This window comes from Drosophila erecta, unplaced genomic scaffold (assembly GCF_003286155.1).
Source record: "Drosophila erecta strain 14021-0224.00,06,07 unplaced genomic scaffold, DereRS2 tig00000000-arrow-pilon, whole genome shotgun sequence".
In the NCBI taxonomy this organism is placed as follows: Eukaryota; Metazoa; Arthropoda; class Insecta; order Diptera; family Drosophilidae; genus Drosophila; species Drosophila erecta.
The window spans coordinates 13,420,918-13,445,571 of record NW_020825194.1 but is presented as its reverse complement, the minus strand read 5'-3'; the positions used below and the strand labels follow the sequence as shown (position 1 = coordinate 13,445,571).

The 24,654-nt window shown below is 48.1% G+C and overlaps 8 protein-coding genes across 10 annotated transcripts; 4 read left to right on the top strand and 4 right to left on the bottom strand.

Moving 5' to 3' along the window:
• Positions 1-155: 155 nt before the first annotated feature.
• On the top strand, positions 156-1,133 carry LOC6551971 (peptide deformylase, mitochondrial). The gene is made up of 2 exons (XM_001980620.3): positions 156-521; positions 682-1,133. Exons 1-2 carry the CDS (start codon positions 243-245, stop codon positions 991-993), a joined length of 591 nt encoding a protein of 196 aa, XP_001980656.1. The 5' UTR covers positions 156-242; the 3' UTR covers positions 994-1,133.
• Positions 1,134-2,797: 1,664 nt separating this feature from the next.
• Positions 2,798-3,763, top strand: LOC6551972 (peptide deformylase, mitochondrial). The gene is made up of 2 exons (XM_001980621.3): positions 2,798-3,311; positions 3,377-3,763. Exons 1-2 carry the CDS (start codon positions 2,907-2,909, stop codon positions 3,686-3,688), a joined length of 717 nt encoding a protein of 238 aa, XP_001980657.1. The 5' UTR covers positions 2,798-2,906; the 3' UTR covers positions 3,689-3,763.
• Positions 3,709-4,240, bottom strand: LOC6551973. Its single transcript, XM_026983845.1, has one exon. It carries the CDS (start codon positions 4,159-4,161, stop codon positions 3,781-3,783), a length of 381 nt encoding a protein of 126 aa, XP_026839646.1. The 5' UTR covers positions 4,162-4,240; the 3' UTR covers positions 3,709-3,780.
• Positions 4,241-4,291: 51 nt separating this feature from the next.
• On the top strand, positions 4,292-5,974 carry LOC6551974. Its single transcript, XM_001980623.3, has one exon. It carries the CDS (start codon positions 4,396-4,398, stop codon positions 5,845-5,847), a length of 1,452 nt encoding a protein of 483 aa, XP_001980659.1. The 5' UTR covers positions 4,292-4,395; the 3' UTR covers positions 5,848-5,974.
• LOC6551975 lies at positions 5,943-7,711 on the top strand. The gene has a single exon (XM_001980624.3). The coding sequence runs from the start codon at positions 6,127-6,129 to the stop codon at positions 7,558-7,560; it is 1,434 nt and encodes a 477-aa protein (XP_001980660.1). The 5' UTR covers positions 5,943-6,126; the 3' UTR covers positions 7,561-7,711.
• Positions 7,712-7,791: 80 nt separating this feature from the next.
• LOC6551976 (C-1-tetrahydrofolate synthase, cytoplasmic) lies at positions 7,792-14,595 on the bottom strand. Of its 2 annotated transcripts, none has more exons than XM_001980625.3 (6): positions 14,338-14,595; positions 11,315-11,386; positions 11,042-11,252; positions 10,447-10,918; positions 8,265-10,102; positions 7,792-8,198 (listed from the first exon to the last, which is right to left on the bottom strand). In XM_001980625.3, the coding sequence occupies exons 1-6, from the start codon at positions 14,406-14,408 to the stop codon at positions 7,956-7,958; spliced, it is 2,907 nt and encodes a 968-aa protein (XP_001980661.1). In that variant the 5' UTR covers positions 14,409-14,595; the 3' UTR covers positions 7,792-7,955. The 2 variants fall into 2 exon arrangements, with proteins under 2 accessions (XP_001980661.1, XP_015010060.1); XM_015154574.2 differs by lacking the exon at positions 14,338-14,595 and adding an exon at positions 13,859-14,263.
• LOC26526361 (probable methyltransferase-like protein 15 homolog) lies at positions 12,149-14,493 on the bottom strand. The gene is made up of 2 exons (XM_015154990.2): positions 14,338-14,493; positions 12,149-13,507 (listed from the first exon to the last, which is right to left on the bottom strand). The coding sequence occupies exon 2, from the start codon at positions 13,257-13,259 to the stop codon at positions 12,189-12,191; it is 1,071 nt and encodes a 356-aa protein (XP_015010476.1). The 5' UTR covers positions 13,260-13,507; positions 14,338-14,493; the 3' UTR covers positions 12,149-12,188.
• A 262-nt stretch (positions 14,596-14,857) lies between the features above and the next one.
• On the bottom strand, positions 14,858-24,416 carry LOC6551978 (protein Skeletor, isoforms B/C). Of its 2 annotated transcripts, XM_001980627.3 has the most exons (8): positions 24,030-24,416; positions 21,458-21,961; positions 20,715-20,974; positions 19,737-19,836; positions 18,092-18,868; positions 17,801-17,994; positions 17,328-17,744; positions 14,858-17,197 (listed from the first exon to the last, which is right to left on the bottom strand). In XM_001980627.3, the coding sequence occupies exons 1-8, from the start codon at positions 24,088-24,090 to the stop codon at positions 17,156-17,158; spliced, it is 2,355 nt and encodes a 784-aa protein (XP_001980663.1). In that variant the 5' UTR covers positions 24,091-24,416; the 3' UTR covers positions 14,858-17,155. The 2 variants fall into 2 exon arrangements, with proteins under 2 accessions (XP_001980663.1, XP_015010059.2); XM_015154573.2 differs by having other exon boundaries at positions 14,858-17,744.
• Positions 24,417-24,654: the final 238 nt, after the last annotated feature.

The following is a 24,654-nucleotide window of genomic DNA, read 5'->3' as shown; positions in this document are numbered from 1 at the left end:
TGGCATCTTAAAAATATGTCTAATGTTGATAGTTTTTTATAATGTTATTAGCACATGTTAAGGTGCATATTTCCGCTTAGAAATGCGAGCCGTATACTTTTCGCTCCCACTGTTTCAAATGGCAGATCAGCTGATCCGCAGATAAGGCTATCGTTTCAAAATCTGCCCACCTCGACAGCAGTAGTGCAGTAGTTGCTCGATAGACTCGGTTCAGTAGAGTGGCACATCTTCCGACCGCAATCATGTCCGCTCCGCCGTATCGTCATTTTACCCAAATCGGGGATCCTGTACTGCGGCAAAGGGCCGAAGAGGTTCCGCCCGAGGACATCGACAGTATGGAGATCAACCAAATTATTGACGGAATGGTGAAGGTGTTACGTCACTACGATTGCGTGGGCGTGGCTGCGCCCCAAGTTGGAATACCGCTGCGCATTATCGTTATGGAGTTCCGGGAGGGAAAGCAAGAGCAATTCAAGCCGGAAATCTACGAGGAGCGCAAGATGTCCACTCTGCCCTTGGCCGTAAGTAAAAATGTACTTTTCACTTTAGGAAAATGTGTTATATACATTAAGGTAGTTTAATGAATGTGTGAGTTTTAGAAAGTATATTTTTGCATCCAAATGTATTGCTTATGTGCATCACCAATCCCGTGATTTATCATCGTAAATCATTTGCCTGCAGGTCTTCATTAATCCGGAGCTGGAGATAATCAGCAGCCAAGTAAACAAACATCCCGAAGGTTGCATGAGTGTGCGAGGCTATTCCGCTCAGGTGGAGCGGTACGATAAGGTCCGGATCCGAGGGATCGGCAAGCTGGGCACTCCGTCGGAAATGGAACTGGAGGGCTGGAGCGCACGGATCGCTCAGCACGAGGTGGATCACCTGAATGGCATTATCTACGTGGATAAGATGGATCTCCCCACCTTCAACTGCATTCTCTGGGAGCAAATTAATGTGGCTGAGGGTCGATCCGCCATTTGGTATCACAAGTAAAGCTATCCGTTGGTTGCGAATAGGACGCACTATAACTTCAACGTAATATATGCATTTCCAGGAGTTTTTTCACTTTCTTATGACGTTTTGTACACAATATTTCTATATTATTCGAAAATAAACTACACCTCTAAAAGTAATGCATTGACGGATGGAAAAGAATGTTACAAACATATCCTATATGTAAGACAAAAGTTAAGCTCACTTGCCATAAAGATTAAGCTTTTCCAACAAACTTTAGTCCTTTAAAACGCGCGCAAAATTGCAAGTGTTTACCCACCGATAGATCGATAGCAAACATTTTTACATCCCTAGCCGGTCAGGTGGCCAGTAGATCATCGATACGATATTTTTTTTTAATATCACGACATCCCTACTCTAAATTAGAAGACATGCCTTACAGTCTTCACTAGAACTAGTTGGGATTTATAGGGCTACAAGAAAATATGTTTCCTAAAGAAATATTAAAAGCGGCAATGACTATGTGTTCCAACAGTAAGTTAAACAGGCTTCAGGCTTTATTTAATACAATTTTTACTACTTACTTTAAAGACCTCACTATTTTTACTCACTAATATAATTATTTCAAAATAATAGACTATTATTAATAAAATTATTCTTATTATTATTATTATTATAATTATTATTAATTGTTATTAGTAAAAATTGTCTTAAATAAAGCCTGAAGAATGACAAACTTACTGTTGTAACGCATAGTTATTGCCGCTTTTAATATTTGCTTAGGAAAAATATTTTCTTGTAGCCCTATAATTCCCAACTAGTTCTAGTGAGGACTGTAAGGCATGTCTTCTAATTTACAGTCGCAAAATAGTTCAAGTAATCTCTCTTACCGGTCGAGCAGTGAGAGAGTGAGAGAGAGAGTGAGAGATAGTGTATATGAAGTGTATGTACCGGTGTATGTAGGTATGTATGTATGCATGCATGTATGTATGTATGCATGCATGTATGTATGTATGTATGCATGTATGTATGTATGTATGTATGTATGTATGTATGTATGTATGTATGTATGTATGTATGTATGTATGTATGTATGTATGTATGTATGTATGTATGTATGTATGTATGTATGTATGTATGTATGTAGTGTATGTGTTACTTGCACAAAGTAAAAATTGTCTTAATTAAAGCCTGAAGAATGTTTAACTTACTGTCGGAACACGTAGGTATAGCCGCTTTTAATATTTGCTTAGGAAACATATTTTCTTGTAGCCCTATAATTCCCTAGTTCTAGGGAAGATTGTAAGGCATGTCTTCTAATTTAGAGTCACAAAATATTTCAAGTAAAATAAATTTTAGGGATATGATGATTATATTTAAAATATCATAAAAAAATATAGATATATTTGATAATTTCGATATATTTTTTTTTTCAAATAAAATTTGGTTTTTTCCCACAATAAAAATATAAAAGTTTCTTATTAACTTCATGTTTCTTATTTAACTAGATATTCAATATCTAATACAGATTGTGTTTATATAAATTAATGCTACTTATTTCCAATACTTCGAGTTAAGTGATTTTATGTCTGTCAGTCATTCGTGCGTCACAGACTACACATTTTATAGCGGACGCCAATCGCTCTGAAGGCACTGAGCTCCCGGAGTGATCAGATACCTTATGGTCATTTTAACACGATCACTTTTACCCGGTATCTTTTTGGAAATCAGAGTGACCGAAGGGAAAATATCAAGAAAATATCGTCGATACTGCGATTTGGGCAAAGATAATATCACGATATAAATTTAAAATTTTCAGAAAAAATATCGATATATTGATATTTTGATATATTATCAACAGCCCTAGTGGCCAGTATGACCGTGTTGTATAAGTGTTTTCCTCACAATTTTGGTCGGAGTATTGAAATAAAGGAGGTTAAACGTTGCACAAAATGCGCCTGAATCCTCGGATAAAAGTATGCCAAACGATTCTGGGACACGGGCGATCCTTTGGAACGAGTCCTGCCGCAGGTCAGTCGTTCAGGAAGTGGTACCAACAACTGTGGGCCACGGAGCGCACCAACTTGCCGCCCTACAACCATTTCACCCAGATTGGGGACCCTATTCTGAGGCAACAGGCGGCTTTGGTGCCCAAGGAGCACCTGGATAGCCCCGAGATCAAGGCCATCGTCGAGCGGATGGTCAAGGTGCTAAGGAAATTCGAATGCGTCGGCATTGCGGCGCCCCAGATTGGTGTATCGCTCAGGATCATAGCCATGGAGTTCAAGGGACGCGTCCGAAAGGAGCTGCCCGAGGTCGTCTACCAGGCGCGACAAATGTCCGAGTTGCCACTGACTGTGAGTTTGGGTCCTAGCGAGCTGTGTTCGGAATCCCAACCCTTCTGATACAATGGTTTTTACAGGTTCTCATCAATCCCGTCCTGACAGTGACCAACTACACCAAGCTGAAGCATCCAGAAGGCTGCATGAGTGTGCGAGGTTACTCCGCCGAAGTGGAGCGTTTCGAAGGTGTAAAGCTAACAGGCCTTGACCAACAGGGAATACAAAGCGAACTGGCTCTGAGTGGGTGGAATGCCAGGATAGCACAGCACGAAATGGATCACTTGGAGGGGAAACTGTACACCGATCACATGGACCGCTCCACCTTTGCGTGCACCTGCTGGGAGGCGGTAAACACGAAATCCGGACGCGTGGAGATACCCTTCTACAAATAGTTAAGTCGCTCGGGGATCGTTTCACTATGTATGTATATAACTGATTGAATGGAATTGTTCTCTATCGTTGGCAAATGCGCTCCCGACTGGTTTTAGTCCATTGGTTTGGTGGGTGCACAAACCCGTAGATTGTGGGTAGCCGCCCCAAGGGCCGCCTTGGCCTTGAAGTACTCCGGACTGTCCCACAGATCACTCTTGTCCATCATGTAGGCCAACAGTTCGTGGTACTCCCGCATCAGCAGACGATGGGTGGCAGTCGTCTTCAGCCGTTGCATCTCAAATAGCTCAGAAAGAGTTGGCTCGGCTGCAAGCTCTTGATCACTCCCAATCTTCAGGCTTATTTCTTCGTGATGGATGCCCAACAGGCAATATTCATTGTACTGCTCCCGCAGACTCTTGCCAAGATAATTGAGGACTGCAGTGCGAAGGATAAACTGCCGGATGACCGGATCGGCATTGTCGCGCCTCAACATGCTAAGCACAGTCTGTGAAACTCCTAAATCAGAGTGGAATATACTAATCCTGTGTATACAGATTGACAGAAAAATCACGCCACCTTGGAACCTATTCAGATCTTTTAAATGATCACAGTCGAAGCATCATCTAAATTTCAGTCATTCTGAGGAATAGAAACATTGTACTCTCATTGAAGACACCAATTTTGCACTGCTTTTATAAATTTATACTCCCTTTAACTACCAACCACAATGAAGCGCGTTCATGTGGATAACTACGCACCAAAGTACTACAGCGGCAAGTGGTCATGGGATTCGGAGAAAGACTGTCTCCACTTTCAGGCCCATAATGATCTGGAGAACGCCCGGGAGCGCTTTATTATCACCAATGGCTACAAATTCCTGCGCACAATGGACCAGGAGGAGGAACTCATCTTCCGACAGGAGTATGTGCTACCGAAAAGCAACTATAGTGACGTTGTGGTGGTGGGAGATATTAGAAACTTGGTTCTCTACCTTATGCCTCAAGAATTTCTAAGCTACAAGTTCGTTGAGTTCATGTACGAGAAGGAAACGCACCTACTGCTTCACTCCTTGATTATATATTTTGAGCACTATTTGCGAATGGTCGAGTTTGTACTTATACGTCGAGATGAGCTGTCGGGTCCCCTTGGTCAGGTGCAGAGCGAGCAAACCAATGATATGAAACGAACATTTTCGGTATATTTGAGCCAGTATCGTATGCTTGTTGCGCGAAACTACTGCCGCATCATCGGGGGCGAGGGCAAAATGGCCAAGTACTACCACATGAAGCCGATTTCCAACATATCCGCAACGATCCACGATAAGTACTTCCATGAGCATTTTCTGGCTGTGGCTATCCAGATTGTTTGGATCTGCATGCATCGCCGGGCGTACTTCGTCATCGAAATGGAGATGAATCGCCTGTTCCGGTCGGAGCACTTCGTTTCCGCCCACCCTGAATACCTCACGTTCACTGAATCGGAGCGCAGTCTGCTCTACGGCAGAAACAAAAAGAACTATAACTATCGCATTCAGGATTCGCCCCTTGTCCAGGAACTTAAGCTGGTTCCTGAGGAGGATATGCCCATTTTGTGGATAGGCGAACGCAAGTACAGGGGAAATGATATCCGCATTGCCGAGATTGAGCTGGAGTACATTGTGCCTGGATCCCAGCTCCTCTTCATAAATGTATCGCACGGCATCATGGGCCATCCGAAGAATCTCTACAACACGCTTCTTAGTCTCGACTGGCCGGCTGTACGGTTCTCAAACTTTTCGGAGAAGTTCGATCCGTACCATATAATCAGGCGACCTCACCTGCAAATTCCCAAGATAGGTGAGCTTCAGATGCGTGCAATGAGCGAAAGATATGAGCATTTCTACCAGATCTGCAAGGTTCATGAGCCAGCCACCCACCATCAGATCTGCAAGTGGGTCAAACGAGACATCAACATTGCGTTCTTTCGGTCCGGAGGTCTGCTCACGAACGTAATCTCGCGCTGTGAAAAGGAGTTGGAAAGCACATCCTCAGGACTAAGGGTCGATCAGATCATTTCCAACTATTTTAAGATGATGTCCAAAATACGAAAGGATGATAGGGATGTGGAGGTTCTTTCATCTAATCGTAGTAGTGCTGCATCGCGATATAGCCTTTTTAAGTCGTCAAAGAAATCAACCTAATTTTAAAACTTAATCACAATTTCTTGCATATTATTAAATATACACCAAACCCAACGAGCGCTAAGTTGTAAAGCACTATGATAGCATCATAGCCATGAACAAAAGCCATTGGTATCCGCTCTAGAGTATCGGCTTTGTAGGTGGGAGCTTGGGAGTAAAACTTCACTCAGGGCTTTCGGAAATGGTCATTATTCCACTAAACTTCGTCACGTACACAGCACTAAATACACTTTAAGAACACAAGACCCAACCAGATCCTCATTAATCAACGCGACTACGATGAAGAGGGTCCATGTGGATAACTACGCCCCAAAGTACTACAGCGGCAAGTGGTCATGGGATTCGGAGAAGGACTGCCTCAACTTCCAGGCGCACAACGACCTGGAAAACGCAAGAGAGCGCTTCATAATCACCAATGGCTACAAGTTCCTGCGCACCATCGACCAGGAGGAGGAGCTTATCTTCCGGCAGGAGTACGTGCGCTCCAAGAGCAACAACAGTGATACAGTGGTGCTAAGAGACATTCGAGATTTGGTGCTCTACCTGATGCCCAAGGAGTTTCTAACCTACAAGTTCATTGAATTCATGCATGAGCCAGCGGTGCAGTCCGTGCTCCACGCCCTAATATTGTACTTCGAGTACTACCTACGCCTGGTGGAGTTCGTGCTGATTCGCAGAGATGAACTCTCTGGCCAGATGGCCCAAATTCAGAGCGCGCAGACCACTGAGATGAAGAAAACCTATTCCGTTTACCTGAGCCACTTTCGCATATTGTTAGCCCGAAACTACTGTGAGATTATCAAGGGCGAGGGAGACATGGCCAAGTACTACCACATGAAGCCGATTTCCAACATATCCGCAACGATCCACGATAAGTACTTCCATGAGCATTTTCTGGCTGTGGCCATCCAGATTGTTTGGATCTGCATGCATCGCCGGGCGTACTTCGTCATCGAAATGGAGATGAATCGCCTGTTCCGGTCGGAGTACTTTGTCTCCGTCCGCCCTGAGTACCTCGAGTTCACGGAGGCGGAGCGAAGTCTTCTCTACGGCCGGAACAGCAAGAACCTCAATTATCGCGTCCAGATCTCTCCGCTGGTGCAGGAGTTGGAGCACATGGCGACGGAGGACTTGCCCATTCTGTGGATAGGAAAGCGCAAGTATAGGGGCAGTGATCTTCGCATTGCTCAGATTGAGTTGGAGTACATTGTGCCCGGATCGCAGCTCCGCTTAATTGACGTGTCCCATGGCATCCTCGGTCACCCAAAGAATCTGTACAACACCCTTCTGAATCTCGACTGGCCGGCAGTTCGATTCCTAAACTTCTCGGAGCAATACGACCCATATCATATCATCAGACGGAACTATCTGGACATTCCCAAGTTGGGTGAACTTCAGATACGGAAGATGGCCGAGAGTTATGAGCACTTCTACGAGATCCTGCACTTCTTCGTGCCAGTCACCCATCATCAGATCTGCAAGTGGGTCAAACGAGAAATCAACATTGCGTTCTTTCGCTCCGGAGGTCTGCTCACGAACGTAGTTTCGCGTTGTGAAAATGAGTTGGCCACCACATTTGAGGGACAAGACGTCGACAAAATCATTGCCAATTACTTCAAGATAGTCTCCAACATTCGGAAGGTGGACTATTTCGAGTCACCTCGTGTCAGTGACATTAGCGCAGTGAAAAAGGGGAACTTAGGTAAAGGATAAGGTACCTTATACGTCGGCTTAAAAGTAGGAGCAAAAACCATGCATTGTTGGTTGCGACTTTGTGACGGATTGCTACCTTACTTTGAAGGGCCTACAATAGGTATTCTTGTAATTTATACATTTCCAACCTGTCTACATATGAAAAAATACATTTATACGTTGATGAAAATATAAAACAACTGAAAACATTTCGTTTTCATTCACTCGCCTCTGAAAAATAAAAACTCGACATTTTAAAAGTAACCGAAAACCGTCAGAAATGTATATTAGTTTACCAACTTTCAAATCTTATCTCTATATTACTTATATACAATTTAATTTGTTACTATTCTGGAATTTACTATGAAAATGCCTTGAAAGTTATTAGGAATCCACTCCTTTGTCCGGGTTGCAGTCTAAAACAGGCCCTCAATTTGTCCGGTTTCCGTGTTCAGGTCGATATCGTAGATAGCCGGGCGGGTGGGAAGACCCGGCATTTTGGTGACCTCACCGCACATGGCGACCACGAAGCCGGCTCCGGCTGAAACATATACGTCCTCAACGTCCAGGGTGAAGCCCTTGGGGGCGCCTTTGATCTTTGCATCGCCAGTGAAAGAGCCGGAGACCTTGGACATGCAGATAGGAAGATTGCCAAAGCCCTGCAATTCGAACAATGGATTTATATTAAAAATGTCCGTTTATTGAAGCAAATGTGCTACACTTACCGCATCCGTCAGGCGCTTGACCTTCTCCTCAGCCGCCGGCGAGAGCACCACCTTTCCAGCGCCGTACATAGTCGTGGCGATCTTGTTCATCTTATCCACCAGCGGCAGCTCCAGATCGTAGAGCAATCGGAACTGGTTGCCCTGCTCGCAGGCACTGATCACCGCATCGGCCAGCTCAACGGCACCGGCTCCTCCGTCCGCCCAGTGAGTGGAGACTACGGCGGCGAATGCACCTGCCTCCAGAGCAGCCTTCTTGACCAACTCATGCTCCGCCGGAGTGTCGGCTGAATGGGCATTCAGGCTCACCACCACTGGCATGCCGAAGGCCTTCCCGTTCTCGATGTGCTGCAGCAGATTGGGCAGACCCTTCTGGACGAGCTCCAAGTTCTCCTCGGTGTATTGCTTGTTCAAGGGGGCTCCGGGCGTGACGGGAGCTCCGCCACCGTGCATCTTGATGGCCCTCACAGTGGCCACCAGCACCATGGCGTTCGGCTTGCGACCGGATGTCCGGCACTTAATGTTGCAGAACTTCTCCATGCCAATATCTGATCCGAATCCTGCCTCCGTGCACACAAATCCATCCTTACCAACCAGCTTCAGGCCGACTTCATCAGCGATGATCGAGTTGCAGCCGTGGGCGATGTTGGCAAAGGGACCAGCGTGCACCAGCACTGGAGTTCCCTCGAGGGACTGCATCAGGTTGGGCTCGAGGGCGTCCTTCAGAAGAACTGCCAGGGCGCCGGTGACGCCCAAATCGTCAGCGGTTACGGGCTTGCCCCGTTTGTCGAAGGCCACCACCATGTCAGACAGCCGCTGCTTCATGTCCTCCAGACTTCGGGATAGCGCCAGCACAGCCATGATCTCGCTGGCCACCGAGATGGAGAACCGGGTCTCCCTCGTAATTCCCTTCTCGGTGGGTGATTGACCTACGGTAATGGTGCGTAGGTACCGATCGTTGATGTCCACCACGCGCTCCCACATAATCGTATCCGGATCGATGTCCAGCCGGGCGAAGGGACCGTACTCCTCTTCGGTAAGGGTATTGGGATCGGTTTTGGTGATGCCCAATTTCTGGAGCCGGCGTAGCTGAATGGGGCTGAATTTCCGCAGACCCTTGATCGCGGGCACCAATCTGTCATACAAGGCCTTGTCCTTTTGGGTATTCTCGTGGAAGATGCGGGTGTCCAGCTGGGCGGCCAGCAAGTTATTGGCTGCAGATACCGCATGGATGTCTCCGGTCAGATGGAGATTGAACTCCTCCATGGGGATCACCTGTGCGTAGCCGCCGCCAGCAGCTCCTCCTTTGATGCCAAAGGTTGGGCCTTGGGATGGCTGTCGCAGAGCGGCCATGGTGTTTCTCAGCTTGTGCGCGCCCAGAGCCTGGACCAAGCCCATCAGAGTGGTGGTCTTGCCCTCGCCCAAGGGCGTGGGTGTCATGCCGGCTACAACCACATAGTGACCCGCCTCCGTGTCCTTTAGCCGCTCCAGCACTGACAGGGAAATCTTGGCCTTCTTATTGCCGTACAAGGAAACCTCCCGAGCTTCCAGACCGATCTCCTTGGCCAACACGGCGATGTCCTTCGGTTTTTGGGCACGGGCAATCACAATATCGCTGGGCACGGGACGCAGGGGCTTCAGGGGCAGCGTTTGTAGGTCCCACTGGCTCCTACCCAGACGCTCCAGGAATCGGGCCGCAGATCGCACGGTGTTCTTCATTAGCATGGCCACCGTCATGGGTCCCACGCCGCCGGGCACGGGCGTCAAATGTCCAGCCACCTGGAGAGCCTCCGCGTAGTCCACGTCCCCGACCAGCTTGCTGCCACTGGCCTTGCTGGCGTCTGCAATGGATCAAGAAGCGGACTTAGATGGAAACGCGTTTTGGATCGGTTCGCCCCGATCGGGAGCTGTTCCCTGACTAATTCTCGAGAACATGTTTGAAAACAAAATCATTTCTTATCGTCGGGGTTAGGAGTTCCACTAGGGGGTCGAAGTCGTTGATAAGCGATTGATGGGTAATCAGTTATCAAGTGGAAACGTTTGGTGTCAAAAATAACGTTAATGTTCATTTCATTGTATCTGAGAGATGGAAAATTATCTACCCATTGTTTTTTCAGCGGAATATGGCGTAAAATCTTAGTATCTAGATATCATTAGATACAGATAGGGGATTACCACAACTCACCTGGCTTTACGTTGATGCCGCAATCAATGACCACGGCTCCGGGCTTTATCCACGATCCCTTGACCATCTCGGCCACTCCGATGCCGACCACCAGAATGTCTGCAGTTCGGGTGATCTCCTCCAGGTTGCGGGTCTTTGAGTGGCACACCGTGACCGTGGCATTGGCCCACTTGAGCAGCTCGGCGGCGGGAGTGCCCACGATCTTGCTGCGTCCCAGAACCACAGCCCTGGCCCCGGCGATCTCTACTCCGGAACGGCGGATCAGCTCCAGGCAACCCCAAGGGGTGCAGGGCAGGAATCCACCGAGGTCGCCGATGGCCAGTCGACCTTCGTTGACCGTGTGCAAGCCGTCAACATCCTTCTCCGGGGAAACGGCGTCCGTAATTCGATGCGAATCGATGGTGGTGTCACAATCCAGGGGCATTTGCACTATGATGCCGTGTACTCGTGGATCCTCGTTCAGGTCGTTGATCTGAAAGGGTAAAGTCGAGTTACCAATAATTTATAACTTACTTGAGTAGGGAATATTTCGCTTCTCAGTTGATAATACTTTGTATTGACCATATTGCATAATACCCTTCCGTCGCGAACTCACCTTATCGAGCAGCTCCACCTCGGTGATGGATCGAGGCAACTGGACGTGGGCGGCATCGATACCGATCTCCGTAGCCGCCTTGATCTTCATGCGGATGTAAACGTTGGAGTCCTCACGTCCACCCACCTGGACGATCCTCAGGCCGGGCGCAAAGTCCGCCAATTGTTTGCCCATAGCCGTCACCTCGTTACGCAGCTCCTCGCGAATGGATCTTTCAAGAGGACGGTATAGGATGAAAAGGGATTCTGGGATACCAAATTTGTGTCCACTCACTTGGCCACCGCGGTGCCCGATATGATCTTGGCCCCACTCATCTTGATCGCCGGCGCTGCAGTCCACTCTCCGCTGAAAAAACGCAAGCCCGTAAAGTATTTAAGTCCGGATGACCAAAAGGATCGCCTCACTAGCCACGCCAACTCGGCTCGCGCAATGCAACTGAGCTGAGCACTCCGCGGACACCCCTATCTATAGCCAACATAGGTGTTCCGCCTGCTCCCTCTCTATTTTTTGTAATCCCACTCCCTTATCAGGCACCGAGATAATCGGTTTCGGGTTTCTCGCGGGTCACATCTTGCGATTGGTAGCCGCGAACAACACCGGCTGACGTATGAGCCACAACATGCGCCATCTCTGGGAGAAAAACAGCCGCAGAAGTGCGAGTGGTAAGTTATACCATGGCTTCCACCGAGAAAGTTGCTGGTATACCTCATTTCCATATAAAATGCGTAGAGGCACTGTTATCACCACTTGAAGAAGCACTTGAAAGTTCAACGAGTTCATAAAATACTCCTACATGCGCTGTGGAAACTATCACTAGCTTATGAGTTTCCTTCCATATTTAGATTATGTTCTGGAAAATATTCCATTAAACAAAAATGGGAATGCTCGAGCCCAAAGGCGAATCGGCACTCTTCTACCTGGGTCATTAACAACAATTTCCTAATCTAACTAAACAAAAAATCCACGAGAACCACAAATATTTTTGGTAAATATATAAACCAGTCCTTATCAGCAGGTGCCAATTGGTTGGGCAGATAAGCAAAGCAGTCCAAGCATGCAGAGTATGAGCAGAGTTTGTGAGAACTATACGAGTAGACTTTGAGAACGTGAATTTTGAACTAGACCGAGGGAATTTATTGACATGCGTTTAGTTTGTTTTGACGGCTGCTCTCAGCTTGGCGGATCGACTGCGGGTGTTCCTAGCCACCTCTTCGGCATCTGGCACGATGACATGACGATGGAGTTGCTTCCAGTTCTTCTTGGTCAGTGATTCTAGCATATCTGGCTCGTCTATGGCATAATAGCTGGAGTATTTGAGGGGCAGAGCATTGGCTGTGCCTGCCAGGACGTTTCCATTGATGTGACGCTTCACGATGGTGTCCTCCAGCGAGTGAAAGGTGATGGTCACCAAGCGACCATCGACACGAAGGATTTCGTTGGCCAAAACCATGCCGTAGTTGATCTCGTTCAGCTCGTTGTTCACGAATATGCGGATGGCTTGGAAGGTCTTGGTGGCTGAGTGTGCAGGTCTTCGAAGCTTATCTTTCCTGGTCCCGCCATCCATGATGTTTTCAATTATATCTGCCAGCTGCTTGGTGGTCTCGATTTTAAGGAGGGCATTGCGCGCGTCTATCAGTCCTCTAGCTATCTTCTTGGCTGCTTTCTCTTCGCCATACATCCGCAAGATCTTCACCAGGTCGCCCTCTTCCACATTGGCCAACACATCAGCAGCTGTAACCCCTCCGCTGTGGCCACCATCCATTCGCATGTCCAGTGGACCGTCCTTCGAGATGGAGAACCCTCTGACCGCCTCATCGAATTGCATGGAACTGCAGCCAAAATCAAAGAGCATCCCGTCCACCGAGTTCTTGGCCAGGCCGTGTTCTTTGAAAAGCTTTGGTAAATCGGAGAATTTTCCCAGCAGGGGAATCAGCCTGCCCTTAAACTCTTCGGACTCGCTCATATCGCGGGCCAGTTGGTGTGCCAAGGGATCTCTATCTAGGGCGTACACTTTGGCCCCGGGACACTTCTCCAGAAGACGCCGCGTGTGGCCACCAGCTCCGAAAGTCATGTCGAAATAGGTGCCTCCTGGAACGGGCTGCAGGTAATCAATGGCTGTGTCGCAGAGCACGGGAACATGGGGAGCAGTCTTCACTTCTATAGAGCTTCGTCTCAAGCAATCCAGTCTCAGTCTAGTGGGGTTTAGGAGTCGCTTCATTATGGTACTACTCCTTTTTGGAGCCCTCGTTCAGATATTGCAGGAACTCGGAGCTCAGCACCTGGCTGCACTGGGCGGCGGTTAATCCAGTGGCCGTGGATTCGAAAGTGCGCGGATACTTCTTGGCGTACACGTTGTTGGATAGCCTCTCCAGAGCTTCGATCTGGCGGTCCAGCTCCTTATCCGTCGCTCCGCCTTCTAGACTTGTGAGCTTGGTCACCTGCTTGCGAATCTGCTCGCCGAGATCCCTTTTTTGAGTAAGAGGGGAGAAAGTTTATTACCAGCTAATTGAGTGGATGTGTGTGTGTGTTTTCTGTGGCGGATGTTCGTTCCATGCGGCGCGGCTGATCAGGATATTCGGTCACTTTCTGCGGAAGAGCGGGCTTGGAGTGGAAATCCACTTCATGTAAGTGAAACCAACAATTGGCTAACAACTGTGGCCAAAAGTAGCAGACGTCAAAGTGATGAAGGGAACAAGTTTTATTGTTCGTCAATTATTATCTAAAGATAATTATCAACACGCTTTATTTTTGACTCAAATTAGCCTTGCTATACGAATATTTGTATTACCAAAGCTAAGAGTATATTCCCAAACTTACTCGAGTCCATGGCTCAAAATAAATTTCTCCGGCTCCAACTGATATGCGAATTTAGAAGCCATTTTTCTGCCACTCAAAATTTAAGATGGTATGATGTCTGTATGTTCGCCAAACTGGTAAGACAATGAAAGCCTTTTAAGCCAAGTAAATCAAGTAACTGAAATCCGCGATCCACAACCGCCCAAGAATCGGGTAAATGAAACCCACAGTCCACATGTTCATTGGTCAGCTGGCGTGGAACCTAAAATTCTTGGCGGGCTGGCAGGTGAAATACTTCTTAAGTAAATTCCTGGAATATTTTGCAACTGCCGAACTGATCAGATAAACCATTCACGAATCAATGTTGGCAAGCCTAACTCGTTGCATTTAACACAAATAATATGAAGTCCTGGCAATATTTATTTGTTAGATAATCCAAAGTTGATGCGCCGCCAGAACGAACATTCATGATTGCAGTCTATTATAATGGGCATTCTCACCTGCCGACTTTCGATTTCTCCGCTGGCCACTTTTCAAGTACTTTTAGGAATCTTTGGTACTGCGCCGACATAATTGTTTCAACTTAAAAATTAAATTAAACAAATAGCAGCTCAGCAGCAACACACGTTCTTGCTGGGGGTGGAACAATCGTCGATAGTTATTCGATATTATTAACAAGGGTGTTCCCATTATGCATAAACTGCTGTTGCTAAAACTTTGTCAGCAGTTTGCTGTCTATTCTCCACCAACTCGGCTTTAAAATGTTATGTTTCACAACTTTATATATTTTTCTGCTTGTATTCATTTATTTTCTCGGGAAATTAAGCTGTTATTGTGATAGCTATCGATAAGCGCATGTGGGATCATAACTGAACTCAGATGATTGTCAGTATTGGGAAAGTTCAAAATATTTTAAAAGCTTCGTTTAAAATGACTGTTACAAAGTTCCGCTGACTTTACTTGAATTTAAGATACAAATATCATCATCTACGGTTAAGCCGGCAATTAAACACGCATGCGATTACTTCTTGGTTTTATTTCACAACGACTAATATGCGGCTTAAACAGAATCGGTTAGCTTAGCTAATAAAATTCATGCGTTCGTTTAAAATTAGGAGCATCATAATTGTTAAAAGAAAACTACGGGCTAATACAGGTTTACGAGTAAATGTAACGTGGTTATGAGAGTCGTACACCCCAAAACGGTTAAATGCTAGTTTCTCTTTATATAATTTCGCTATTGCAGATCCTACGCTCTTCGGCCTTCCGGCTTTAGAAGCTGTAGCTTGGTGGAAATGGGTCTCAGCGATGATGAGGACAATGGCGATGAGGACGATGATGATACGGTGGATGTGGATGCTCCTGACGATGAGGAGTGCGGGTAGATGGTGCTGCCACTGCTGCTGGAGAACACAGGAGTGGTTCGGCTAAGGGCCGCTGGATGGGAGTACTCCGAGACGGGTTGCGGTTCTGTGCCCCGGAATTCCTGTGGCAGCTCCCCTCTGTAGACTCCAAACTGTGGTGTGGTACGGACCAGCTGTTCCAAGGGGGTCAATCCATACTGGGCATGTCGCTGGTGGACGCCGCCATTGTCCGGTGCATTCAATTTGGGCGGCAGCACCAGGCTACTGTCCACCACCGACTTGCCATCAAAGGTGTACAGGGCGCCACTCGGCAGCCGGGTATGGGGAATCTTGCGGTTATCCGGCGGCAGGTAGTAGGTGTCTATCCGTTCCGCAGCAGCTGCCATTCGGTCATCCATGTCTAGCTCCAGCTCATCCGCATATAACTCCTCTTCATCGGGCCCGAAGAGGTCCTCCAGCAGTTCGGGATCCGCTTTCTTGGTGGTGTTTCTGAGAATGTCTTTTGTTGTGGTCACGGCATCTTTTTTGGTTGTCTCCTCCAGTGGCTCCACGTCATCCGCCTCCGGCATGGGCTCCATTTCCAGCTGCTCTTCGTTTGAGTCGTCTCCAAAGAGTTCGCCCAGGGTGGGCTTCCTTAACTCCGAAGCGGAGGGCAGGGCGTGCTCCAGAGCTGCCGAGGGCAATCTCAGAGCCGACGCCGTGGGAGTAACCTCCTTCACGTTCACCCTCAACACTTTCGTGGCGTTGGTACTGTCCAAGGGCGATGGTATAAACATGGGCTCAAAGCTCTGCGTTTCACTGCCTCCCTGCTGGGCTGTCAGAAACAGGGTATCGGTTTCCATCACCTCATCGATTTCTGTGCCGGGATCCTCGCGTCGATGGGCCACCTGATCGATGATCTCCTTGGGCAATTGGACCCCAGTGCCATCGGTTCTAACGATGGGTCTGAATCCGCTCTCAACAATCACGGTGTCGGGCTTGAAGCCCTGATTTACGGCAGGACGCATACTGGCGATTTCCTCCTGGGACGGTTCCTTTACAGTGGGACGTTTCACCAGCGGAACCGTCGTGGTGGAGCTGGGAATGGAGATAGAGGTGCTCTTGGGTTTCTGGTCCCCCTTTCCGCCTGGCTGCTTAAAGAAAGCCGTGTTTTGCAGAGAGCCCTGCGGTTCCAGGTCCACATAAGGTACTGGAATCTTGGGCTTGCCCTTCACCTTGAGTCGGTCCCCCTTGCTATTCAGCCCTCCAAGCTCAGTGGGCTGACCCAGTAGTAAGACAGACGCGGCCAGCGGCTGCAGGGGAAAAGGTTTCTCCTTTATGAAAGGTTTCAGCAATCCCGGTATCGGTTTTCTGTAGTGGCTAACAATCAGGGAGGGTTGTTGCTGCAGATGGACGGGATGCTGCTGCGGATGCGGATGCAGGTGCGGATGCTGCTGCGGAAGTATGGGCCTTGAGGCCGGAACCTTCTTGATCGGAGCGGGGAAAGGTCGACGGCCGGGCAGCTTAACCGGATGAAAGAGCGGAGCGTTCTGCGGCGGACGTAGAAACTCAGAGAGTCCAATGGTTTTCTGGGCCAGCGCTGGAAGATTAGCGGTTAGATTGTGGTGATGCAAATGGAGATGCGGGTGGGTGGCATGCTGCGGTTGGTGGTGCAGGCGATGCAAGTGCGGGGGATAATGGATGAGATGGGGACCAGCCGCGAGTATGGGTAGCTTTAGGTTGGCAGTGGGTAAAGTGGCAGATGGGGATGGGTATGCGGGTGCGGATGCGGATTGAGATGGAGATGGAGATGCGTTCAGCGTGTGGGCATGGGCATGGGTCTCGCCCAGCAGAATCTCGGGTCGCGAGCTGATCTCGGTTGGGGTCACGTTCGGTTTCTGGTGCGGATTCGGATTCGGAATCGGGTTCTGGTTCTGGTTCTGGTTGGGATGGTTGGGGTTCAGATTCGGGTTCTTCAGTAGGCTCTCCTCGAGAGCCTCAGCAGCGCGGATGCCATCTGAAATCAGTTTGGTTATTTCCGAAGATTTCGTTATTTCAAAACTCAGTTTGGGCGGTGTTCCGTTCATATTGTGGTTCTTAATCAAATCGGTTTGGTGCTTCAATAAAAAATTATCGTTGGCGCTGACCTTGGTTTCGTGCCGGACGGACGCCTCTCCGGCGTAGTCCTCGTGCACAGGCGCCGGTTCCGCGGCGCTGGCCATCGGCGGCAGCCGGATTTCGTGGCGTTCGGAGGGGGATCCCTTAAGGCCGCCCGCCTCCGAGTCACAGGAGTCGTGCACGTGGATCTTCCATCCCAGGTAGCGGTGTGTGAAGCAGTGGTAGTACACCGTGTCCGGCGTATTCCGGTCCGGCTTCCAGGTAATCACTCCCGGCTCGCCGGCGTCGCACTTGAGGGTCAGGGTGCGCTGGTAGGCGCCGAAGGACTGGTAGTCGTCCGCCGGAGGACCCTCCACGTCCGGTGTCCAGTTGCAGAGGCGGCCCACGCCGGTGGGCGTGACCTGACCGGACCGGGAGCGATGCACCCCGGCGTAGATGCGCACGGCCTACGGCAGGGAAATGGGCATTGCAGTTGGGAGTTCATGATCAAAGTCAATTTCACCTTTTTCTCCTCCTCGCGCTTGTGCTCGTATCCTCCCACAGGATCGTCACTGATGTAGAACGGATGGTACTTGGCCGGAATGTCCGGATTGTTTCCGCCCTCCACCACAAATGTGTACGTCTTGCCGCGCACCACATGGATCTCGGGGATCAGAAGTCCGTTGATGTACCAGGAAATTCCCCAACCGACGTGTCCTGAAATATACAGACTTCTTCTTAAGTATCACGGTATAAATTGAAACCTTTTTATATAATAAATAGGTCTTTGCAACAAAATAGGACAGAGACCGACCTGTGATGGCTGGATAGCCGTGTTTGCCTCCAGTGGGACCCATCTGGGCATAGAACACTCCGTCCTCTGGCTCGTGGCACTGAATGGCAGGGATGTCCCAGGCGCCATTGCTGTTCACTGGCTTCGGAGTGGGCACAGGGCGCCTTTGGGTGATGATCGCTGTTTCCTGGCGCCTCTGCGGTGGCTGACGATGCAGTGCCTCCGCCCGGTTATCGTAGAATTCCTCATCGGGCTCTACGTTGGGTCTGCCCGCTGGCGGGTAGCCAGCTCCGCCAGTGGAACTCTGGGCCGCGGGAGCAGAGTCCTCCTGTTCCGATGAGTTGCTGCCGGCACGAGCACCCTCTGGCAAGGGGCAATTCCACTTGGGCTGGCGACCGAACTCGATCTGGTGCAGATGCTTATTGTAGAAAGTGTGGAAGGAGACCTCCTGGTAATCGTTAAGTGGTCCAATGGCCCACACCACTGACTCGGCTTCCGTTATCGAGATGGGCAGATCCAGGCGATCCGTGGCTGCTAGGGATCTCTGGTAGGTCACAATCGAGTAGCCATTCACCATGGCGGCGTTTAGTAGCCTTATGGAGTTGGTCTTCTCAGAGATCTTGGTGTCGGGACAAGCGCCACGCCCGCCCGAGCACTGCGCCTTGCCCTCCAGGAAGTAGTCCGTTGCAAATCCGTTTCCGGACTTTGGATCCACCCAGGCCACCACTGCATCCGCGCCAATCATCTGGCTGATGTTCTTGTTCGGCGAGATTCCGAAGGACATGTAGTTGTTCGGTTCTGCGGGGATATAATTGGGATGAGAGCGGGTTCATAATGACTTATGAATGAACCCTAGACATTTCTATTTGCCAATCCCACTTGGACTGTGTACTGTAAGTGCTGGGAGCCCCACAATCAACGAAAGTTGATCGCCCCAATTCTGGCTTGGTCAACCGGTCGGCAGGCATTTTCCCGGTGAAAATTCCTGGCGGCATTCTTAGCGGTTGCAAATTGCCCAGATTGGAGTAAGACCAGTGGCGGTGGATATGGACAAAGTATGCCCACGGTGATCGTGATTGCAGATGCAACCAACAAATTGCCATCCATTTGGCCACCCCATCCCAGCCAGCAGGCGAGTTGCGCAATAAAACCAGTCGTCATAATTCGCAACTTGTTGTTCTGCCAACCGATGCTGCTGCCATCGAAGCTGCTGATCGGTCAATTTGGATGCTAACTGGATTTTATTGTTGCCATCTGGGCCCCTTCTCCGCTAACTGTACTCGATGAAATGTCAAAGCTTCATAAATCATCGCCAGCATTCATTCAGCCGCATACAGCGGGCTGAAGGCTTGTCACCAAATGGGATAGGTCAGGTAAAGGGCTTAGCTCAGCAAGGAGTGTTGAGTCTTGAATTGCATAAGGTGTCTCTGCATGGCTTGTCTAACTTGTTGGAGCTATGATGGCTCAAACAGGCCCCTCAATTGAATTAAAGTTCGGCTAATAAAAGCATTCAATTAAAGTATCGTAGTTCAAAGATGTAAATCCTCCAATTCCTCTTAACATTTGTTTTGCATATTGGCGAAGCCTTAACACAAAGCCAACATCATCACAGCTTTTAGAAGGGGCAACTTCCGCTAATTAGCAGCAGCTAGCACCCAGGACTTACCCAATTTGGCCACCAACTGGACCACGATGCTCTCGCCGGCCACCGCCCAGCGAACCTCGAAAGCCAGATCGTCGTAGAGCACCTCGCAGTTGAGCTTCGACTGGAAGAGATTGGTTTAAGGGAAGGTTCGATTGGATCGGAAGCGGAATCGGAAATGGAATTGGAATCGGATTGGGAAATGTGTGGTGCGGGGGTGTGTGTGTGTGTAGGTGTGGATGTGGACTGGTTTTTCTTTGGAGGGGGAGGAGAAAGCTTTGCCAAAGTCAAAATTTTGAGCATACCCGAAATGTTTGCATTTTTGTTTTGCTGTATTCGAAAGAGTTTTGCTTTTCGAATGGTTTTATTATACAAAATGAAAAATGTTTTTGATTTCGCTTGGGTGTGTTAGTATGTCGATCAGAAGGATATGTGTGCGTGTGTGGAGGGGGAATTGTGTGTCTGTGTGACGCGGTGTACGAGTATGTGTTGTGCGTTTTGTGTGTTTGGTTGTTTTGCGTGTTGTGGGTTTCGAGGGGGAGGAACAATTAGGATTCAGTCCCACACATATTTCATTTTGTATAAGACGCTCCCGGAGCTCAAGCAAAAGCTGATCAAGACAACAAAACACAAATAACAAGCAGGTGAGTACATAGACACATATATTATAGAATGTGTTGCACATATGTATGTATATAAGTAATATATATGTATATATTTTGGATCTCTCCTCCTCCGCCGTCCGTCTAGCTTACAGTCTAGGAATTTCCGGTCACGACTCGTGATGCCGGATCCGATTCGAATCGGTTGATAAATATTTTGCATATACACAACAATAAATACGCTTGCATAAATAGAGTTACACACAATTACACCCATCTACCGCGATCAGCTATCTGCGATCTGCGATCTGCGATCTGCGATCTGCGGTCAGCGATCAACGATCAGTAGTAGTAATCAGCGCTGCAGCTCGCTTAAGATCTGGCTGGCGTTCTTCTTTACCTGAGGACTGATTCCGAGCATCTTCAGGGAAGGCGGCACATTGAGGCCCTCGGGCAGGCGAACGTGGCCGAAATCGACGGTGAAGGCCTCGCACCAAACGCCGAAGTGGCCAATGTCGAAGATGGTCAGGTCATCGGGCAGGGTCAGCACAATTGTCTTGCGCTCGTAGCGGCGCAGCGGGTTCTCCTTGCCATTCTCGTCCGGAATCCTCAGGCCGTCGGAAGTGGGCCGCTGGCCTCGACCCACCCAGAATTTAGCATCTGAAAATAATATGTGGGGGAACTTATATGCCAGCTAATTGTCAAATAACAAATTCTCCGCAAGACCATTCTAATCAGCTCACTCATTTCAGGTTTATCAAATTAATTTGTTATTGCATTATTTTGTTCACTTATGACGAAAGCAATTTATTGATCTAGTATATTTGGTTGCCATTACTTTCTGTGTGAATTCCCCAAATTAAAAGCATTGTTCAATAAATAATGCATTTCATTATTATCACTTTAATTCTTGGTGTTCTGTGAGCTGTGGAAATGCTTCTTTGAGTTATGCGAGCCTTGGTATCAAGATACATTTCATGTATAGATGGTAATTATTCTGTGCTCAAAACTAATCTTTTTGCACTTCAATAAATCTATAATTCTGCGGAATATGATTGAAACATTCCTAAGTATTTGAGATAGATTGTGGGCTATAAAGTTCGTTGAGAGTATTGCAAATGTAAATTTTGGAGTGGTACCCACCTGGCGCCTCTCCGTCGTAGCTAAAGTTGGGCACCAGCAGCGTTTGGGCGTCCACGATGACAATGTTGTCGGAGGAGACGCCATGGACGCCCCGCAGAGCGTTGATCTTCTGTGGCCGCGGGAAGTCCAAGTTGGGCGGAATGGAAACGTCGCCGAAGTTCACCGCGAACTCGTCGCACCACACCGAGAACCACTTGATGTCGCGCAGTGTTTTGCCCTCGGGCAGCGACAGGGTGACGTCCTTGTTCCGGTAGCGGCGGGTCAGGGAGGCGGTTCCGCCCCTTTCGTCCCTCAGCCGGGCGGCGCCTTCATTGCTGGGCCGCGCAGTATTGCCCACGTAGAAGTAGGCAGCTGGCGCCTCGCCGTCGTAGTTGAACTTCTTGATGAAGATGGTGCGGGAGTCGACGGCGTACACATCGCCGGAGACACCGTGGTGCAGGCGGGTCAGGGCTCCGATCTTGGTGCCATAATAGGGGTAGGCGGCATCTCCAAAGCTGACTAGGCCTGCAAACACACAAACAATCAAAAGAATCGGTTAAACAAAACAAAAGACTTAGGCAACAAACTTGGCGCTAGCTGAGTCAGTGGGCAATGAATACACAGGCGAGATCTTCGCAGCCACTTAGCGACCTTTTAATTAGTCGTACACTGTAGGAAATAAAATGCTTTAGCTTGTCTAAGATCGCTGTTTGTTTATCATCTCCCTCGATTTTTAAAGTAATACTTATGTGTGTAATAATTATGTGTTAATGACGTGTTACTCCATACACAATGTTAAATTAATTAATTTCCGACTTAAAACCCGACTTTTATTGTTATTGTTTATCGTTTATTGGATTGATTTATATAGCTTATTGTCTTTTATATTATGAGTGTTTTTCATTCTTATAACGACGGGTTCCAGGCAAACAGATAAACCAAAACAACCAATTCAAGCTGAAATCCACGAAAGCGGTGTGTCATAGGCTAAACGCGATCGCAGTCTTTGTTCTTGGAGCACAGGAAGTTTCGGATTAACGGATTTACGGCAAATAAATTTTGAATACAATCCGAAATTCGTGAGGCGTGTAACACCAAAACAAAAATGAAAAATTTGTAAAAAAAAAAACAGGTCTTAATGGGAACTAATTCTCATTAGGAGATGAATGGTTCTAAGCCGACTTTAATGGGCCAACTTTGTTTGCTCTGTGGGCTGGCGAATTTCGCTTGAAAAATTCCCACTTCACCTTCACAAACTTGGCTTCAACTCTTGCTGCTGTGGTTGGTGTTGTTGTTCAAATTCAATTTATCTGTGTTTTATTACAATCTTTTTGTTGCTATTGTTTGCGCTTTGTTTTTTGCATGGGCCATAAACACGTTTCTGTTTTTTTTTTAAACTGCCATCAAATGGTTTGTCGGGGCGACATGGTCGCCATGGCCTGCAGTTATTTTTTATTTTTGACACAGCCCGATTGGTTTTTTTATTTGTTTTTACTCGCTGGCCGGTTCACTTTTCCGTGGCCATGGCTTCGGCTGCTCCAAATTTTGCGCAGATGCGGACGAGTCTTTCTCGTTTGCCAGAATCTGAATCTGAATCTGGCCAGTGGCCAGTGGCCAGTGGCCAGTTTGTCGGCCACGAATCCGATCCGATCTGCCCAGCCGATTTCCGCCCGGCTGGCCCAGAATCCATCATTGATTTAAAGCTCACGGGGCAGTTGCCAGCGCGCATGCAAAATGCCAAAGGTGTAATTAAAAGCAATCGCAGTCTTATTAATGATGATCGGGCTGAAGTCAGACGGAGCCATTAGGCAGGCTCACAACGAGCACTCAACTATTGGCCAAGCCAACCCATCGAACTGGTTGGGGGCAATTGGCAATCATCCGAAGCCACTCGAATTGCAAAACCAACGCATCCAAAGCATAAGATCGCACAAAAAAAAAAACATTATTCACTTGAGGATATTTTTACCGAATTGTTTCACAAGGTACGATATTTCAATTAAACGTTTAATCCCCATTATCATTTGATCTTGCGGCATTTTAATGAATCTAATTGTTTTCTGATTCGTATTGAATATCAATTGAGATTTTATATTTTTAGTATCTAAAACCTGAGCTGAATGAATATTTTAATAAATGAATTCAATAAAGTCATTTTTTTTATTCGCACGGACTAACCAAACCAGAGACCTACTTTCCCAGCGGCTTTTCCACTCGCTAGGAGGTCTTCAAAATGGTATCAAGGAAACGTGTTAGCAATTTATGCAAATCTCCGGTGGAAATGCTAATGCAGTCCGCCAGTGGGACAATTGTGGAGTTGGTCAGCGGTTCAACGGTCAGCGCGATCATAAAAGCTGATGAATATTCAACTGGCTAGCCCGCTAACCGCACTCACAAAAGATGATATATGTATTCGGCATGTCATTGAGCGGTGTGGCTCATATTAACAGGCCACTAGTCTAGTTTCTGAATATCAGCATCAGCATCAGCATCAGCATCAGCATCAGCATCTGTATCTGCAGCTGTGTCTGCATCGCTCTCCGTTCAATTTGCATCACAATGGCACTTATAAATCATTGCCCGGGGTACTTACAGCTTAATGCGGCCAATAGGCCAAATAGCAGCAGCCAAGGTTTATCCTTCATTGCCAACATGGCTAGCGGTTGCAAAAGTGTGCCTGCGTGTGTCTCGTGTCTCGGGTTTCTTTTGCTTCTACTTTGTTTGGCAGCGTGGGTGTTTGGGCACAGGCCCCGCTATGACTCGGATTTTTCCCGGCAGGATGTGCTATCCTGGCACTAGCAATTGCACACACACACGCGGGCTTAACTATGGGTTAGAGAAGGAGAGAAAGAACTGCACTCGCGAATTAAATTCGAGTTGCTACGGATCCAGGGATCTTTTTTGGGTTCCACTTAGCCAGGTATCTCGCGACCGAACGCAACGAACTCCAAAACCGCACTGATCGCCAGCGATCTTGGCTGTCAGCAAAGAGTTGAAAACTTTCGGACCCGCTGCTGCCGCATCTGCTTCCGCTCCCCTCCCGCTCTCGCTGCCGACGCCGGCAGCGCTGTTTGGGGCTGGTTTGGCTGCCAATGTTGCTGCTGCTGCTGCTGCTGCTTTTAGCCTGAATGTTGCTGTTGTGCACTTGCAGTGAATGTTGCTGCTGTTGCCTGACAGTCTCAGTAAGGCAACAGTAAACTTAATGTGCTTCCATCGCT

Bases quoted from the DNA above. Each gene is read 5' to 3' on its own strand.
- LOC6551972 (XM_001980621.3), top strand. From the start codon at position 2,907: ATGCGCCTGAATCCTCGGATAAAAGTATGCCAAACGATTCTGGGACAC. The intron at 3,312-3,376 runs GTGAGTTTGGGT...TGGTTTTTACAG, and splicing joins TGTCCGAGTTGCCACTGACT to GTTCTCATCAATCCCGTCCT.
- LOC26526361 (XM_015154990.2), bottom strand. From the start codon at position 13,259: ATGAAGCGACTCCTAAACCCCACTAGACTGAGACTGGATTGCTTGAGA.
- LOC6551975 (XM_001980624.3), top strand. From the start codon at position 6,127: ATGAAGAGGGTCCATGTGGATAACTACGCCCCAAAGTACTACAGCGGC.
- LOC6551971 (XM_001980620.3), top strand. From the start codon at position 243: ATGTCCGCTCCGCCGTATCGTCATTTTACCCAAATCGGGGATCCTGTA. The intron at 522-681 runs GTAAGTAAAAAT...ATTTGCCTGCAG, and splicing joins TGTCCACTCTGCCCTTGGCC to GTCTTCATTAATCCGGAGCT.
- LOC6551974 (XM_001980623.3), top strand. From the start codon at position 4,396: ATGAAGCGCGTTCATGTGGATAACTACGCACCAAAGTACTACAGCGGC.
- LOC6551976 (XM_001980625.3), bottom strand. From the start codon at position 14,408: ATGTCGGCGCAGTACCAAAGATTCCTAAAAGTACTTGAAAAGTGGCCA. The intron at 10,103-10,446 runs GTGAGTTGTGGT...GATCCATTGCAG, and splicing joins CGGCATCAACGTAAAGCCAG to ACGCCAGCAAGGCCAGTGGC. The intron at 8,199-8,264 runs GTAAGTGTAGCA...TTCGAATTGCAG, and splicing joins TCAAGCGCCTGACGGATGCG to GGCTTTGGCAATCTTCCTAT.
- LOC6551978 (XM_015154573.2), bottom strand. From the start codon at position 24,090: ATGTTGGCAATGAAGGATAAACCTTGGCTGCTGCTATTTGGCCTATTG. The intron at 18,869-19,736 runs GTAAGTCCTGGG...ATATCCCCGCAG, and splicing joins CCAGTTGGTGGCCAAATTGG to AACCGAACAACTACATGTCC. The intron at 17,745-17,800 runs GTGAAATTGACT...TCCCTGCCGTAG, and splicing joins AGCGCGAGGAGGAGAAAAAG to GCCGTGCGCATCTACGCCGG.
- LOC6551973 (XM_026983845.1), bottom strand. From the start codon at position 4,161: ATGTTGAGGCGCGACAATGCCGATCCGGTCATCCGGCAGTTTATCCTT.